This window comes from Corythoichthys intestinalis, chromosome 21 (genome assembly GCF_030265065.1).
Source record: "Corythoichthys intestinalis isolate RoL2023-P3 chromosome 21, ASM3026506v1, whole genome shotgun sequence".
In the NCBI taxonomy this organism is placed as follows: domain Eukaryota; kingdom Metazoa; phylum Chordata; class Actinopteri; order Syngnathiformes; family Syngnathidae; genus Corythoichthys; species Corythoichthys intestinalis.
The window spans coordinates 8,176,495-8,194,040 of record NC_080415.1 but is presented as its reverse complement, the minus strand read 5'-3'; the positions used below and the strand labels follow the sequence as shown (position 1 = coordinate 8,194,040).

The window sequence follows — 17,546 nt, the reverse complement described above, 5'->3', positions numbered from 1 at the left end:
TCCAAATAAAGTTCAGGTAACACATCTTTAAATTGAAGGATTACATTAAAAGACGCTTGTTTCCACTCTGAGTGAAATAAGGCATTCCAGTGCCTGGAAATGAGCTGCCCTGCAGATATTTCTGAGGCCTCATTGCAAACCGCATGTGACTTTTGTGGAAAAATGGCATGATTGCTTCTTGAAGAGTTATATTGCGTCATGCCCGGCCAATGCGAATCGCCAACTACAGACGCGACAATGACGGAAATCAAATCTTTCTCGTGCCTGCCAGGTTGCAAACTAATGGCGACTTTTAGTCTCTCAGGGCAAAAAGAGCTGCGCATGCCTGCCATGCCAAGAAAACACTCTTAAAAGCCTGTTAAAAGAATTATTGGAACATTTTCTGCTAAGAGGGGCAGGATTTTAACTGATGCTTGGATCACAGTCTGATAGCTGGGAGGGACACATTAACATTATAGCAGAGTGGCTGAAAAAGAAATGAAAATCTAAGGGGATGAAAGGAAGGGATAAAGGTGAGTTATGTTTGAATAAAAAAAAGACATTTTAAAGTAGGTAATAGTTTTACATGAAACATGTTCAATGTTTATTTAACTGCATTAAATAAAGACTTACACATATCACTTTTAAGTAGGGCTGTCAAACGATTAAAGTTTTAAATCGAGTTAATCACAGCTTAAAAATTAATAAATCGTAATTAGTCGCAATTCAAACCATCTATAAAATATGCCATATTTTTCTGTAAATTATTGTTGGAATGGAAAGATAAGACACAAGACGGATATATACATTCAACATACTGTACATAAGTACTGCATTTGTTTATTATAACAATCAACAAGATGGCATTAATATTAACATTCTGTTAAAGCGATCCATAGATAGAAAGACTTGTAGTTCTTATAAGATAAATGTTAGTACAAGTTATAGAAAATCTATATTAAAACCCCTTTTAATGTTTTCGTTGTAATAAAATTTGTGAAATTTTCAGTCAAAAATAAACTTGTAGGTCGCCATTGTTGATGTCAATAATTACACAATTCAAAACTCCAAAAAACACACGTAACAAGTGCACATGACCCTGTGCTGACATTATAATCAGTTTGAGCGGGGCATGTGCGTTAATTGCATCAAATAATTTAACGTGATTAATGTAAAAAATTAATTACCGCCCGTTAACGCGATAATTTTGACAGCCCTACTTTTAAGCTCTTTCTTAATTCAGTAAGATCTTAGATTAGCACTCACACAGACTCTGAAGCCTATTTTGACATGAAATGTGATGCAATTGTTAAAATGAAGCAGCCCAGTCAAGGAAGACATTGGCAAGTTCAAGGAGAAAACCAGACAGGGAGAGGAAGGAAGACTGGATGAGTAATCAGTCCTCTTTCAGGTGGCAGACAGAACAGATTACTAACATTAAATAAAATATGTTTTTTTGAGAGAGAGTTTCACACATTAATGCGTGTGGTCAAAAATACAGTGAAGAAAATAAGTATTTGAACACCCTGCTATTTTGCAAGTTCTCCTACTTAGAAATCACGGAGGAGTCTGAAAATTTCATCGTAGGTGTATGTCCACTGTGAGACAGATAATCTAAAAAGAAAAATCCACAAAAATCACAATGCATGATTTTTTTACACATTATTTGTGTGATAAGGCTACAAATAAGTACTGCATTTGAACACCTGTCTATCAGCTAGAATTCTGACCCTGAAACACCTGTTAGTCCACCTATTAAAAGTCCATCTCCACTCCATTTATCATCCTGAATCGGATGCACTTGTTTGAGGTCGATAGCTGCATAAAGACACCTGTCCACCCCATACAATCAGTAAGACTCAAACTTGTAACATGGTCAATACCAAAGAGCTGTCCAGAGACACCAGAGAGAAAATTGTACACCTTCTCAAGGCTGTAAAGGGCTACGGAGCAGTTCCCAAGCAACTTAAATAGACTATTAGACTGCCTCTTACATTCCAAACTATAAAAAGGGACAAATTCTGCTGCAGAATGGTGCTCCATCACATACTTCAATCTATACCTCAAAGTTCCTCAAGGCAACGAAGATCAAGATCCTCCAAGACTGACCAGCCCATTCATCAGACATGAACATCAATGAGCATGTCTGGGGTAGGATGAAAGAGGAAGCATGGAAGACGAAACCCAAGAATGTTGATGAACTCTGGGAGGCATGCAAGACTGCTTTCTTTGATGTTCCTGATGACTTCATCAATAAATTGTATGAATCCTTGCCGAAGCCCATGGAAGTCATACAAAATTTTAAATTTGTATCTCACAGCACCACTACTTAATTCGCTTATGTTATGTAACATATTTTTGTATTTGAAGTACATTTTTTGTTCAATTTTCACACCACTTTCTGTAGGCGACAAAACTTTTGTCTTGCCAAAATTTGACCTTTATGTCTGTAGCTGCTCCCCCAGCTGCTGTGATAGCAGCCTTCTTTATTCAGGGGCAAACAATAGGATTGGAGGGGTCAGGAAAGCAACATAGAACATTGAACAGAATACATAGACTGCATGGGGGCCACATGGCCCTGGACAAAGGAAAGGCTGACTAAACAGAAGTTATCCTAACAGGTGAATAACTATAAGGAAAGCATAAACGTTAACTGTATGCACAACAGTGTTGTTTTCGTCACCGATGACCATAACGAAAATATTTCGTTGACGAACAATGTTTACGATGACCAGACGAAAACGAGCTAAAAACGTATCTTGGGAGACTAAAACTTAACGACAATAATGCCAGTTTTCGTCTGACGAGACGAGAACTAGACGAAAATGCGCCATAGTTTTTGTCGCATGTTCACATTGTGTGACATTTTATGTGTCGTTAGCCTGCCTGGTTGTGTCAGTCATGTGATGTGCTGCGACCCCCAACTCACCCAATAGTCTAGTGTCCTCTCCAGTCTCCCAATTGCTTGTTTTGAGACACACACGGTAAGATTTGTCTTCTTATCTCGGCAACAGAGAATATGCAATGATGTTTTAGCCTAGTAAGGTCTGTGATGAGTGCTAAATGTAACTCGTACCCAGAGGTTGCACTAGACTTTTTCGTTGTCTGTCATTTTGACTGGCAGTGTCATAAAAATCCGGTCATAATCTATTTTTACCCGTCACTTACATTTTTAAAATGATAATAATGACATATTCAATAGTATTTAGTTTTCATTCATTTTTAATTAATATTCTGTCCAAACAAGCTTAACAAGAGGCAAACAGACAGCGGAGTGCACCAATCAGCGACGGGGGAAGGACGAGGGACTTGCGCGCGGAAGTAAACATACGAGGAGAACGGAGTTTATTCAACATGGCTAGCGCGAGACAGACTGTTGTCAATGTCTCGTGTCGATGTGTTTTAGCTAATTTAAAACTGAATTTACCGCGGATTGGAACATATTCTTGGCTCTCCCGTGTTGTTGTAGAGACGACTTTCAGCGCGCAAGAGTGACGTTGCTCGTGAAGAACACGTCACGCAAATCAACAAATCTGATTTGTCGATTGATTTTGTACCTACTCGAGAGGCTGTGTCCCAGACTTTTCTCTCAGTGTTTGAAAAATACAGGGAGAACAGTCTGGCCGTGCCAGGCAAACACTCAGTTGCCTTGACATTTTTCCGAGTAAGGCCAACGACGTCATGCATCAAGAGAGACAATAGCTAATTAATATGCTCACTCGCCACCCTGTAGTCTGGGGTGTGAATTGCAGCCTGTCAAAATGACGGATGGACTTCAGTTTTTTCCATCACTGCTTTAAAAAACCGGTCAACGACGGAAAATATTCTGTTAACGCGACCCCTGCTCGTACCATTAGCATAGGATTCACGTTCACGTTAGCATTAGGCTATTGCTAACGGCGAGCGTCCTCCTAAACTCTCGGACAACTTTTTATACATACAGTTCGTGCGTGGCGTCCATTCGGGTATAACTAATTGAAAATAATGTAGCCTACTGTTTTCCTGCTGAGTTTGTATTATCACATGATAGATGATTAGATGCTCCAATATATGCTCGTCTGTCAATGTTAATTGGAAACCTTTTCTTACTTATTGTTAGAGTGAAGCTTTTAAATTACACAGATGAAAATATTGAGTGAACGTTGACTAAAACTAGACGAAATTGGTCTGAGTTTTTGTCAACAAAAACTAGACGAACACACATTTTGAAAGGACTAAAATATGACTAAAACTAATAAAAACAAAGATGAAAATTAAAATAGCTGCCAAAAACAACACTGATGCACAACAATTCCAACACATTGTAAACAGTCATTACTTGGGTATTCTTTACACCAGATACTTTTTTACTTATACTTCGGTAAATTTTCGGGATGACTACTTTTACCTTTACTTGAGTGATATTATTTTGAAGTAACCTAACTTCAGTAAAATTTATGGCTACTCAACCCACCTCTGACAGACGCACAAGTCCGATGGATCACACAAACACACACGCTCCTTTCCGCTCTTCCCTGCAATAAACTCAGTAACCCTTGCTCTTAACCGCACTATTTAGGTTGACGTCAGAGCGTGCATTAGGTTGCGCTACAAACACATAATAAACTACATACACACACAGCCAAAACATTCTTTGTTTTGAGCTTCAGTTCACATTTTATTCACTTAACACAGTGGCTTTTTAGCTCTCTTTAAAAAAAATGCAATAATGCCAATGGCACACAACTGCCATTAGTACAGCATGACCAACGTCTCTCTATCTCATTCACACACGCAGACACCACACATGGTCTAAATCATCTTATGACGATGCTAAGACTTCCAGACGGTGAGGGGGGGTCAAGTTAAATCAAGCAGTCATAATAAAAATGGAAAAAACACCAACTCCAGATGCAGTGTCTTACATACGCGTTCTTCCACAGTTCCCATTATAATTTATGAAATTTTTCAACAAAACGTGCCGCCAGCGTTGAAGGAGAAGAAAAAAGCAAGAGTAATCAAAAAATGACTGTATACAGTCACTGACGGGACCAGACAGCTGACTGAAAAACAAATACAAAGCTGGAAATTTTAGACAAGACAAGTAATGACAAGAAAAGAGAAAATGCAAAACACAAATGTAAACAATTATTAAGAAGAAATAGATACGTGATAAACAAAGGCCAAACAAAGACAAAAAAAAAAATAAGTATGTACCAGATCCCGAAACACTGAATAAAAAAATTGAAAAATAAATCTTCCAGTATCAAACAAGTTGAAAACATGAACAATTCAAATGAAAACATTTTAACAACTCGTTTAAAACTTTTATTTAAACCAGTTATGCCGCATGCCGTTTATTTGACTTTTATAATGCAAACATTTGCATCACGGATTCCTTAAAAATACAACAGTTTTTTTTTTCGTAATAAACCACACCGACTGATATGTCATAATATTACAGACCTTGATGTGATGTTTCAATATTGCATCAAGGTAACTCTGTTATTCCAACATTCCTTTCATATAATAAAAACAATACCAACAAATGTGTTTTTGCTTTAAACTGAATCCCCTTCCTATGGCTCCGTATTGCAGAGCCCCTCAGGTGCCCTGGTAGAAAAAAAAAAAAAAAAAAAAAGGGAAAAAAATCTGAGCTAATCTGTACCGACAGTTTAGTACCCATAGATTACCAACTGGGATTACAGATTACGAAACAATACACACAGTTGGCCGAAACACTCAAAGAAATGAATAAAAAACATTGTGGTGGTCAGTAAATGATACTTTTATAGAGCAGGTGCAGGGAAATAAAAATAGAATCACTCCATTCTGAGAAAAAATATATGGAATCATGAGAAACAAACAAAGAAATAACAATCAAAACTAATCTCTAGTATTTAGTTGCACCCCCTCTGGCTTTTATGACAGCTTGCAGTCTCTGAGGCGTTGACTTGATGAGTGGCAAACAATATTCTTCATCAATTTGGTGCCAACTCGCTTTGATTGCAGTTGCCAGATCATCCTTGCAGGTCGGAGCCTTGCTGTGGACCATTTTTTTTCAATTTCCACCACAGGTTTTTAATAGGGTTGAGAGCTGGGCTATTTGCAGTCCATGACACTGACTGGATGAGTCTTCCTCCAAGAAAATGCTTTAACAGTTTTAACTCTGTGGAATGATGCATTGTCATCTTGGAAAATGGCAAACATATTTTCAATTGAAGGGATAAGAAAGCTGTCTAAAATTTCAATGTAAACTTGTGCATTTATTGAAGATTTAACCACAGCCATCTCCCCAGTGCCATTGCCTGACATGCAGCCCCATATCATCAAGGACTGAGGGAATTTTAAAGTTTCCTTCAGGCAGTTATCTTTGTAAATCTCACTGGAACAGCACGGAACAAAAGTTCCAGAACCATCACATTGTCCAATGCAAATTCTTGACTCTTCTTGACATTCTTTGATTCTTGTTTTTTTATGAATTTCTTTTAGTGTTTTTGAATGCTAAAGAGTTGCACTTTTGAACTAATTCATTATTTTTCCAAGCTTTTAATCTGAGTTTGTTCTACATGATAAAATGTCTGAGTGAGTGCGCGTCCGAGACTGGTGATTCCATACTTTTTGCTAGGGGTTGTATTTGTAAATTGTGGGTACAGATTACTAAAGTGCGGGTAATGATTAGCTATGAAAAAAACACATTTGTTTTCTTATCTTGCAATGTTGCTTTAGCCTTTAAATGTCTGTGCTGAGTGATCATCACACAATAAATGTAACTTGTAGCATTAGCATAGCATTCGGATAGTGCTAACGGCGAGGGTACTCTTAAAGTCTCGGACAACTTTTTGTTACACACAGTACGTGGCGTCCAGGTGGGTATAAATAACTGAAAATGATGTACTGTTTTGCTGCTGAGTGTGTATTATGACCAGTGGCATTGTCCTTGTAGACGCTACAATATGTGCTCATCTGTCAATATCATTCAAAATTGTTGGACACCTTTATTAATTTATTTTTGGACTAAAACTTTTGAATTTTACCGACAAAAACGTTTTGAGTACTTGAACTAAAACTAGACAAAGACGTATACATTTTGAAATGACTGAAATACGGCAAAGACTAATAAGTATTTTTGTCCAAATGACTAAGACTAAAACGAAAATTAAAAGGGCTGTCAAAAACAACACTGGTGTTCTCTTAAATAATATGTCTTTGTTCAATTTCAGGGTCGATGCATCAACTTCACAAGAGTGAAAGAGGGTTCCCAACCAACAAGGTCGGCACCACGCACCCCAATCCACACGCCCTCGGCGCCACCGCCCGACTACCGCCATGTCCCAGAATCCCCCGTGACTTCCAGTCCTCCGGCCAGAGCACCGCCCGTGGTCCATCTGCCACCAGGACCCCCGCCGTCCCGCTTGCCCCCAGGGCTGCCTTGCCCACCACCGTCGCGCCCTCCACCTAGCCTGCGACCATGAATGACACATGCAACATCCCCCACAACTTCCCTTAGTCCTGCACCACTTGGACTTCCATGACTGACCACTCTGTTGACCAGCTCCTTCAGTCTGAAGTCAGCTCTCCAACTTAGAATCTTCTGCTACTCGCTAAACAACATCAGCGTGATCAACTATTGGTTCATTTTGTATGGAAAGACTGTCAAGTAAAACTGCCAAGATTGAGACCTTGAAGACATTTTGCCTGCAATTTCTATTTCAACAGAAGCGTGCTAATCATTCAACAATGAATGGGGACTTTTCAGTTTATAAAAAGCCCCCTTCTCCATAGAAGCCATTAGCCGTGAACATCAGAGCACCATGTCAAAGTTTGATGATCATCTTGAGGCCTTGCCTTGGAAAATGGAGAGCGAAAGCCCATTCATTAGCCTACTGTATTTTTCGGACTATAAGTCGTACCTGAGTATAAGTCGCACCGGCCAAGAAATACGCATTGAAGAGGAGAAAAACATTTATAAGTCTTATTTGGGGGGGAAATGCATTCGATAAAATCCAACACCATTTATTTGGGGGGGAAATGCATTCGATAAAATCCAACACCAAGGACAGATATGTCATCTTGAAAGTAATAAAAATAGATGTCATCTTGAGAGTAATAAAAAGAGAAGTACAGGCTGAATAGGTGTACGGTACATGATGCATAAACAACGAACTGAGAACGAGCCCAGTTTTGGCTGCATATTTGACTACTTCCAGTTTGTAATATGCAGAATATGACTTTCATTTCGGTGTCATTTTGTCTAGCCCATAGACTTCATAATGTATTGACGGGACTCTGGGCGCGGGGCCGATAAATAGGGGGCCTGCATTGTTGGCGAGGCCGTCAAAGCTGACCTAGTGGAATCACAGACAAACAGCTTTTTTAGTTGAAAATTCTTGTGAATTAATGCTTTAATTCCTGAATTCTTATAGATATGGATGTAAAACAGTCTCGATTCTTGGTTAAAAGCAAAAAAACATGCAGTTAGCATTTATTTTACGTAATTATGTCGAAGTAGAATGCTACTCTGTTAGTGAACGTAGCAAGCGGCCGCCTGATGTAAACATAGCTTTTCTGGTGAAAATTCTTGTGATTTAATGCTTAAATCCCCAAATTCTTTATAAATATGGACTTAAGTCTCGATTCATGGTTAAAAGCACAAAAAAAAAAAAAAACGTGCAGTAAGCATTTATTTTACATAAATATGTCGAAGTACAATGCTAGTCTTTTCGTAAATGTAGCAGGCGGCCGCCTGATGTAAACACAGCTTTTCAGGTGAAAATTCTTGTGAATAAATGCTTAAATCCCCGAATTCTTTGTAGATATGGACGTAAAATAGTCTCGATTCTTAGTTAAAAGCAAAAAAACGTGCAGAAAGCATTTATTTTAAATAAATATTGCGAACTATGATGCCAATGCCGTAGCGGCTAATTTCTCCCATTGATTTTTTTCACAAACTTTTCAAAATGCATGCATGGTACGAAAAACATAATAACTACCTTGAATCCTCGAACAAATCACTCCTGTGACAATCCTTCCTGTTTGTATGCGGTACAGCTTTCGTACTTTTATCCTAAATCCGGCGTTGAATCGTTGCATGTGTCGCTGCAGTGTCGTCAATACAATTATGAAGTCTATGTTCAGCCCTTCTCAGTTGTTTTTATTTGGTTCTATAAGTTCCCGGCAATGAAACACCGGCCATAAGTGCCCTCTTGTGGTTTAGTGTGAAAATAGCATGTGACGTGAAACCAAACTATGAATAAAAACTGCAACATATGGTCCGAAAAATACGGTATATAATATGACTCTATATAATGGTACCTTGAGATACAAAAGGTTCAGGACACGAAATATGAATACATGAATACATGAATCCGGAGTTCAGTGTATGTCTGAAGCGCGAATCGTGCAATTTATTAAACGAAAAAAATCATGAGACGAAAGCCACTGCGGAACAAATTCATTTCGTATCTTGAGGTACCACTGTACTTAAAAAATGATGATCGGAATTCCACCTCTAATTGGAAGTTAGAAATGAATTTTTTCTAAAAACACATTCCTCCCATATTTCACAGAGTATTTTGCATGTGATTTCATTTTTCAGGCAGTTAAACCTGATGTTCTAGCTCATACAAAGTAACACGGGGTGATGCAGGTAACCCTTTGACGGGATGATTGTTGCAGGACAGCAAAACATATAGGGACTAAAGTTAACACAAGCAATGAAGATGATCTATTGGATGATGTCTTTTGTTTAATCAACTACTGATTTATGCCTTTGCCATCGAGAAAAAAAAGTGAATGGGGTTTAGAATCCGGGAAATATTTGGGTTGTGTTCTAAAGATTAGCTAAAGTTGCGGTGCTATTTTTGTCAACCTGTTACAAATGATTTGGGCATCAAATCGCCAGCAATTAATTCAGGAAAAGCCATTTTTTAAAACGGAATACATTTTATAATATGTGATGACAGGGAAGTGTACAGTTTTTTGGGGTTTACAGTGGTATGAAAAAGTATTTGAACCTTTTGGAATTTGTCACATCTCTGCATAAAATCACCATCAAATGTGATCTAATCTTTGTCAAAATCACACAGATGAAAAAACAGTGTCTGCTTTAACTAAAATCACCCAAACATTTATAGGTATTCATATTTTATTGAGGATAGTATGCAAACAATGACAGAAAGGGGAAAAATAAGTAAGTTAACCATCGCATTTAATATTTTGTGCCCCCCTCCTCTGGCAGCAATAACTGACCTGTAGCTGCAGATCAGTCTGGCACATCGATGAGAACTAATGTTGGCCCATTCTTCTCTACAAAACTGCTGTAGTTCAGTCAGATTCCTGGGATGTCTGGCATGAATCTCCGTTTTTAGGTCATGCCACAGCATCTCAATGGGGTTCAAGTCTGGACTTTGACTTGCTCACTCCAGAACGTGTATTTTGTTCTTCTGAAACCATTCTGAAGTTGATTTACTTCTGTGTTTTGGATCTTTGTCTTGTTGCAGCATTTTTTAGTTTCAACTGTCAGAGAGATGGCCTCAGGTTTTCCTGAAAACATCCTGATAAACCTTTGAATTCATTTTTGAATTGTTGCAAGTTGTCCAGGCCCTGAGGTAGCAAAACAGCCCCAAATAATGATGCTCCCTCCACCATGCTTCACGGTGGGGATGAAGTGTTGATGTTGGTGAGCTGTTCTATTTTTCCTCCACACATAACATGACAAAACTTGCTGGCGAGGTCTTTAGGAATTGACTTTATCAGGTAGCGGCCGGCAGCGAGGCGCTACTCTCGTTGCTAAGGTGTTACTATGGCAGTAACTCAAAAACTACGCAGTCAATTAAAAAAAAAAATTGGGTAATATGATTTTGAGACAGAGAATGATGCATTCAATACAATTTAACCGAGTAAAGCGCTCGTGAATTTAAGTCTTCACCTGCCAGTTAAGTTTGGATTTAATGGCCAAAACAGGGCACGTTGAGGCGGCGTATCGAGCGTGAACCCACCTGGCAACAAGGCGAAGCTGCAGATCAGTCTGCCACATCGTTTAGGACTAATCTTGGCCCATTCTTCTCTCCAAAACTGCTGTAGTTCAGTAACATTACTGGGATGGCTGGCATGAATCGCTGTCTTTAGGTCATGCCACAGCATCTCAATGGGGTTCAAGTCAGGACTTGGCCACTACAGAACGTGTATTTTGTTATTTTGAAACCATTCTGAAGTTGAGTTACTTCTGTGTTTTGGATCACTGCCTTGTTGCATCATCGATCCTCTTTTTAGCTTCAACTGTCAGAGGGTTGAGCATTTACAGAAATTCCTTCTTCCATTATTGATTGCAAGTTGTCTTGGCCCTGAGGCAGCAAAACAGCCCCAAATCATGATGCTCCCTCCACCATGCTTCACGGTGGGGATGAAGTGTTGATGTTGGTGAGCTGTTCTATTTTTCCTCCACACATAACATGACAAAACTTGCTGGCGAGGTCTTTAGGAATTGACTTTATCAGGTAGCGGCCGGCAGCGAGGCGCTACTCTCGTTGCTAAGGTGTTACTATGGCAGTAACTCAAAAACTACGCAGTCAATTAAAAAAAAAAATTGGGTAATATGATTTTGAGACAGAGAATGATGCATTCAATACAATTTAACCGAGTAAAGCGCTCGTGAATTTAAGTCTTCACCTGCCAGTTAAGTTTGGATTTAATGGCCAAAACAGGGCACGTTGAGGCGGCGTATCGAGCGTGAACCCACCTGGCAACAAGGCGTAGCTGCAGATCAGTCTGCCACATCGTTTAGGACTAATCTTGGCCCATTCTTCTCTCCAAAACTGCTGTAGTTCAGTAACATTACTGGGATGTCTGGCATGAATCGCTGTCTTTAGGTCATGCCACAGCATCTCAATGGGGTTCAAGTCAGGACTTGGCCACTCCAGAACGTGTATTTTGTTATTTTGAAACCATTCTGAAGTTGAGTTACTTCTGTGTTTTGGATCACTGCCTTGTTGCATCATCGATCCTCTTTTTAGCTTCAACTGTCAGAGGGTTGAGCATTTACAGAAATTCTTTCTTCCATTATTGATTGCAAGTTGTCTTGGCCCTGAGGCAGCAAAACAGCCCCAAATCATGATGCTCCCTCCACCATGCTTCATGGTGGGGATGAGTTGTTGATGTTGGTGAGCTGTTCCATTTTTCCTCCACATGTGACGTTGTGTGTTACTCCCAAACAATTCATCTTTGGTTTCATCAGTCTACAAAATATTTTGCCAAAACTTCTGTGGAGTGTCCAAGTGCCTTTTTGTGAACATTAAATGAGCAATAATGTTTTTTAAGACAGCAGTGGCTTCCTCCGTGGAGTCCTCCCATGAACACCATTCTTGGCCGTAGTTTTACGTATAGTTGATGTGTGCACAGAGATATTGGACTCCGCGAGTGATTTCTGTAAGTCTTTAGCAGACGCTCTATGGTTCTTTTTTATCCCTCTGAGTATTTTGCGCTGAATTCTTGGCGTCAACTTTGGTGGACGGCCACTACTTGTTAGAGAAGCAACAGTGCCAAACTCTCTCCAATTATAAACAACTTCTCTGACTGTCAATTGATGAACATCCAGACTTTTAGAGATGGTTTTGTATCCTTTCACAGCTTTATACAAATCAACAATCCTTGATCGTAGGTCTTCAGTCAGCTCTTTTGACCGAGCCATGATGCACATCAGACAATGCTTCTCATCAAGACAAATCTGACCGGGTGTGCGTTTTATAGTGGGCAGGGCAGCTTTAAACCACTCATCAGTGATTGGGAAAATTGATTGGTAAAAATTGGTTTCAATTGATCTTTAAGTCTCCTTAGGCACAGGGTTCACTTACTTATTTTTCCCCTTTCATTGTTTGCATGCTATCCTCATGATTAAAATATGAAAACCTATAAATGTTTGGGTGGTTTAAGTTAAAGCAGACATTGTTTTTTCATCTGTGTGATTTTGACAAAGATCAGATCACATTTGGTGGTGATTTTATGCACAAATCTGACAAATTCCAAAAAGTTCAGATACTTTTTCATACCACTGTACTTAATATTTTCATGATGTGCTATTGGTTGCTTTTTATTTTCCTCTTTGAGGCCTTGGATTTTGTCTTTTTACCATGTGGTTTGATATACAACACAGCACTATGTAATTTTTGGTCTATATTTTTTTTTTAGTTGTTTTATATTTGCAGACATAGACTGCTGGAACACGGTATGCTGTTTTCGTTAGCATATATAGAATTTAAAACACATCAATTTAAGCTGCCATAAATCAGGTTAATGACTCTCCTCGTGTTTTTTTCTGACTCAATCCTGATTTTCTGCTTTTATATTATGTTACAGTATGTCTACAGTTTTATTTTGAATCATCAAAGGTCACATTGAAACTGCAGGGCAGTTCACAGAGCATCTAATTTATTTCCCGAGAGAAATAGAGGAGAGTACTTGAATAATCGACAAGGTGTCCAAACACCGACATGAACACTGTTCGCAGTCGACAACCAGCTTGCTAGTCAGGCGAGACCTAACCTACCAGCTTTTTTTCAAATCATCACCTCTGCATGCTTAAATAGATCTGAATAATATTTAATATACCGCATGTACTCACAGGTCACAACATTAGGTCAATTAATGCATTCGATCGAATTATGTTTGGACCTCAAGAAGTGTCCAGTATGTGAATTTTGGAAATATTTTGGCTGCAAGGTATAAATGAAAGAGTTGAAAAATGGTGGTATTCATTTTAATATTCAGTGCCTTATGGATTTTTTTTTCTTCTTACTTGCTTTGTCTCTTTACCATGTATCGGTGGTGTAACAAAACATCAATTGTTGCTTTAATTTACTTTGCTTATGAAAAAATGTCATTTGTCTTGTTATTTTACCACAACAAAATTGAAACATTTTGATTAAAATGCCTTGTTAAAGTAGTTTTATCCTCAGTTTCATTAAAAAATTGTCAACGATCATACTAACCAAAAAAACAAAAAAATGAGAGCGAGTTGCCAATGTCACTTGTTTTTTGTTTTTTATCTCTACATACTATTTCAGGGCTGTTTTATACGTTAATAAGTATGTTTAAGGTGATTTTAAATAAAATAACAATCATTCTTTTTGCATTTGTAGCCATTTCCCATTATAATTAATGGGATTCAAGCTCTCTAAGTGCCTTAATGTGTTCCCTAATGCAGGAATTCTATACAAGGGAGCAATTACAGTGGCTTTTATGTTGGTACATACATGACATTCCAAAGAGACGTGTTATGCTAATCAGTGTTCTTACATGTGCAGTATGAAAATTGTTGTATTGAAGCAAATATGACAGTTATTTTTTGTGGTTTAATCTTTGAAGTGTATCATTAAAGGTTGACTTCCAAGCTTCTGTCAGGCTTCTTGTGTTACAGTTGATAAAAGCAATGTAATTCATGATTACTAAAATTTAACAGTGATTTTTTTTTTTTTTTATTGTATGTAGCACTTTTGGCAATTTCTATCATGTCTTTTGATGGCTGCATTTCATGGCACTTCAGTTCGCAATTCAGTTTGACTTGAAGGTAGTTTGTTAGTGTGTCCAATTATAAATTAAAAAGGTCAATTGATAAAATTAACTTATCGATGCAATATTTGAGTCAGGGAACATTTATTTTGCTAATTCTGAGAAGGGATCAGCAATAGTTGCGGGCAAATTGTGTTTGGCAAAAATTGGCAGAATAAAATCTCCACTTTTGTCACTTTTCATTCTGCAGACTTCATCTTTATGACCAGTGTTGTTAATCTTACTTAAAAAAACAATAATTAACTACAGTTCCAAATTATTTCTCCCAAAAAGTAATTGAGTTAGTAACTCTTACCTGAATGTACGTGTAATTAGTTACTTGGCAAAGTAATGGTGTAAGTTCTAAAGTGGTTAGCAATGAATCCAGACCTGAATCCCATAGAAAACCTGTGGAGAGATCTGTAAATGGCACCCTTCAAATCTCAGAGACCTGGAGCAGTTGGCCAAAGAAGAATGGTCTAAAATTCCAGCAGAGCATTGTATCTCATTGATGGATACCGGAAGCGGTTGTTCGCAGTTATTTTGTCTAAAGGTTGTGCTAAAAAGTATTAGGCTGATGGTGCCAATACTTTTGTCCGGCCCATTTTTGGAGTTTTGTGTAAATGATAATGATTTGATTTATATATACAGTGGAGCAAATAAGTATTTAGTCAACCACTAATTGTGCAAGTTCTCCCATTTGAAAATATTAGATTGTCAACATGGGTAAACCTTAAGCATGAGAGACAGAATGTGGGGGAAAAAAACTGAAAATCACGTTGTTTGATTTTTAAATAATTTATTTGCAAATCATGGTGGCAAATAAGTATTTGGTCTATACCAAAAGTTCATCTCAATACTTTGTTATGTACCCTTTGTTGGCAATAACGGAGGCCAAACGTTTTCTGTAACTCTTCACAAACTTTTCACACACTGTTGCTTGTATTTTGGCCCATTCCTCCATGCAGATCTCCTCTAGAGCAGTGATATTTTGGGGCTGTCGTTGGGCAACACGGACTTTCAAATCCCTCCTCACCCGTGGCATCAAAATGATAACAAGAACGGGGACCAAAAATCCCAGAACCACACGGGGTGACCTAGTGAATGACCTACAGAGAGCAGGGACAACAGTAAGAAACGCTACTATCAGTCACACAATGCGCCGTCAGGGACTCAAATCCTGCACTGCCAGACGTGTCCCCCTGCTGAAGAAAGTACACGTCCAAGCCCGTCTGCGGTTCGCTAGAGAGCATTTGGATGATCCAGAAGAGGAATGGGAGAATGTGTTATGGTCAGATGAAACCAAAATAGAACTTTTTGGTAGAAACACAGGTTCTCTTGTGTGGAGGAAAAAGAATACTGAAATGCACCATACCCACTGTGAAGCATGTGGGTGGAAACATCATGCTTTGGGGCTGTTTTTCTGCAAAGGGACCAGGACGACTGATCTGTGTAAAGGAAAGAATGAATGGGGCCATGTATCGAGAGATTTTGAGTGAAAATCTCCTTCCATCAGCAAGATCATCAGAAGATGAGACGTGGCTGAGTCTTTCAGCATGACAATGATCCCAAACACACAGCCAGGGCAACAAAGGCGTGGCTTCGTAAGAAGCATTTCAAGGTCTTGGAGTGGCCTAGCCAGTCTCCAGGTTTCAACCCCAAAGAAAATCTGCAGAGGGAGTTGAAAGTCCGTGTTGCCCAACGACATTTTTACCTATTTTCCACCATGATTTGCAAATAAATTCTTTAAAAATCAAACAATTGGATTTTCTGGGGGTTTTTTTCCACATTCTGTCTCTCATGGTTGAGGTTTAACCATGTTGACAATTACAGGCCTCTCTAATATTTTCAAGTGGGCGAACTTGCACAATTAGTGGTTGACTAAATACTTATTTTCCCCACTGTATATATATATATATATATATATTTATATATATATATATATATATATATATATATATATATATATATTAGGGCTCTCAAACGATTAAAATTTTTAATCGAGTTAATTACAGCTTAAAAATTAATTAATCGTAATTAATCGTAATTAATCGCAATTAATCGCAATTCAAACCATCTATAAAATATGCCATATTTTTCTGTAAATTATATATATATTCTGTAAAATAAATTGTTGGAATGATATGTGCGTTAATTGCGTCAAATATTTTAACGTGAAAAAAAAAATATATATATATATATATATATATATATATACATACATACATATTAGGGCTGTCGAAATTATCGCGTTAACGGGCGGTAATTAATTTTTTTAATTATTCACGTTAAAATATTTGACGCAATTAACACACATGTCCCGCTCAGACAGTATTCTGCCTTTTGGTAAGTTTACAGCAAGGCTTTTTGTGCTGTCTAACAGCGAACTCTTGTGGTCGCTTTGCGACATGGTTTATTTTTTTTTTGCAAGTTCAATATGGCTGCACGATGTCTCGGGCTGACGCCTACGTTGTAATGTTGTGCTTATATATATGGTTTTATATCTATCTATATATATATATATATATATATATATATATATATATATATATATATATATATATATATATATATATACATACATACATATTAGGGCTGTCGAAATTATCGCGTTAACGGGCGGTAATTAATTTTTTTAATTATTCACGTTAAAATATTTGACGCAATTAACACACATGTCCCGCTCAGACAGTATTCTGCCTTTTGGTAAGTTTACAGCAAGGCTTTTTGTGCTGTCTAACAGCGAACTCTTGTGGTCGCTTTGCGACATGGTTTATTTTTTTTTTGCCAGTTCAATATGGCTGCACGATGTCTCGGGCTGACGCCTACGTTGTAATGTTGTGCTTATATATATGGTTTTATATATATCTATCTATATATATATATATATATATATATATATATATATATATATATATATATATATATATATATGTGTGTGTATATATATATATATATATATATATACATATATATATATATATATATATATATATATATATATATATATATATATATATATATATACATATATATTAGGGCTG

General features: G+C 37.8%; 1 protein-coding gene across 4 annotated transcripts in view; it reads left to right on the top strand.

Annotated features, from left to right (window-relative positions):
• antxr1c (ANTXR cell adhesion molecule 1c) overlaps window positions 1-14,297 on the top strand; it is a 99,432-nt gene extending 85,135 nt beyond the window's left edge. For all 4 annotated transcript variants that reach the window (XM_057825887.1, XM_057825889.1, XM_057825886.1 and 1 more), the window contains exon 18: window positions 7,182-14,297. In XM_057825887.1, coding sequence (XP_057681870.1) covers window positions 7,182-7,433 — 252 coding nt within the window. In that variant the 3' untranslated portion in view covers window positions 7,434-14,297. The remainder of the gene's footprint in view (window positions 1-7,181) is intronic.
• Window positions 14,298-17,546: the final 3,249 nt, after the last annotated feature.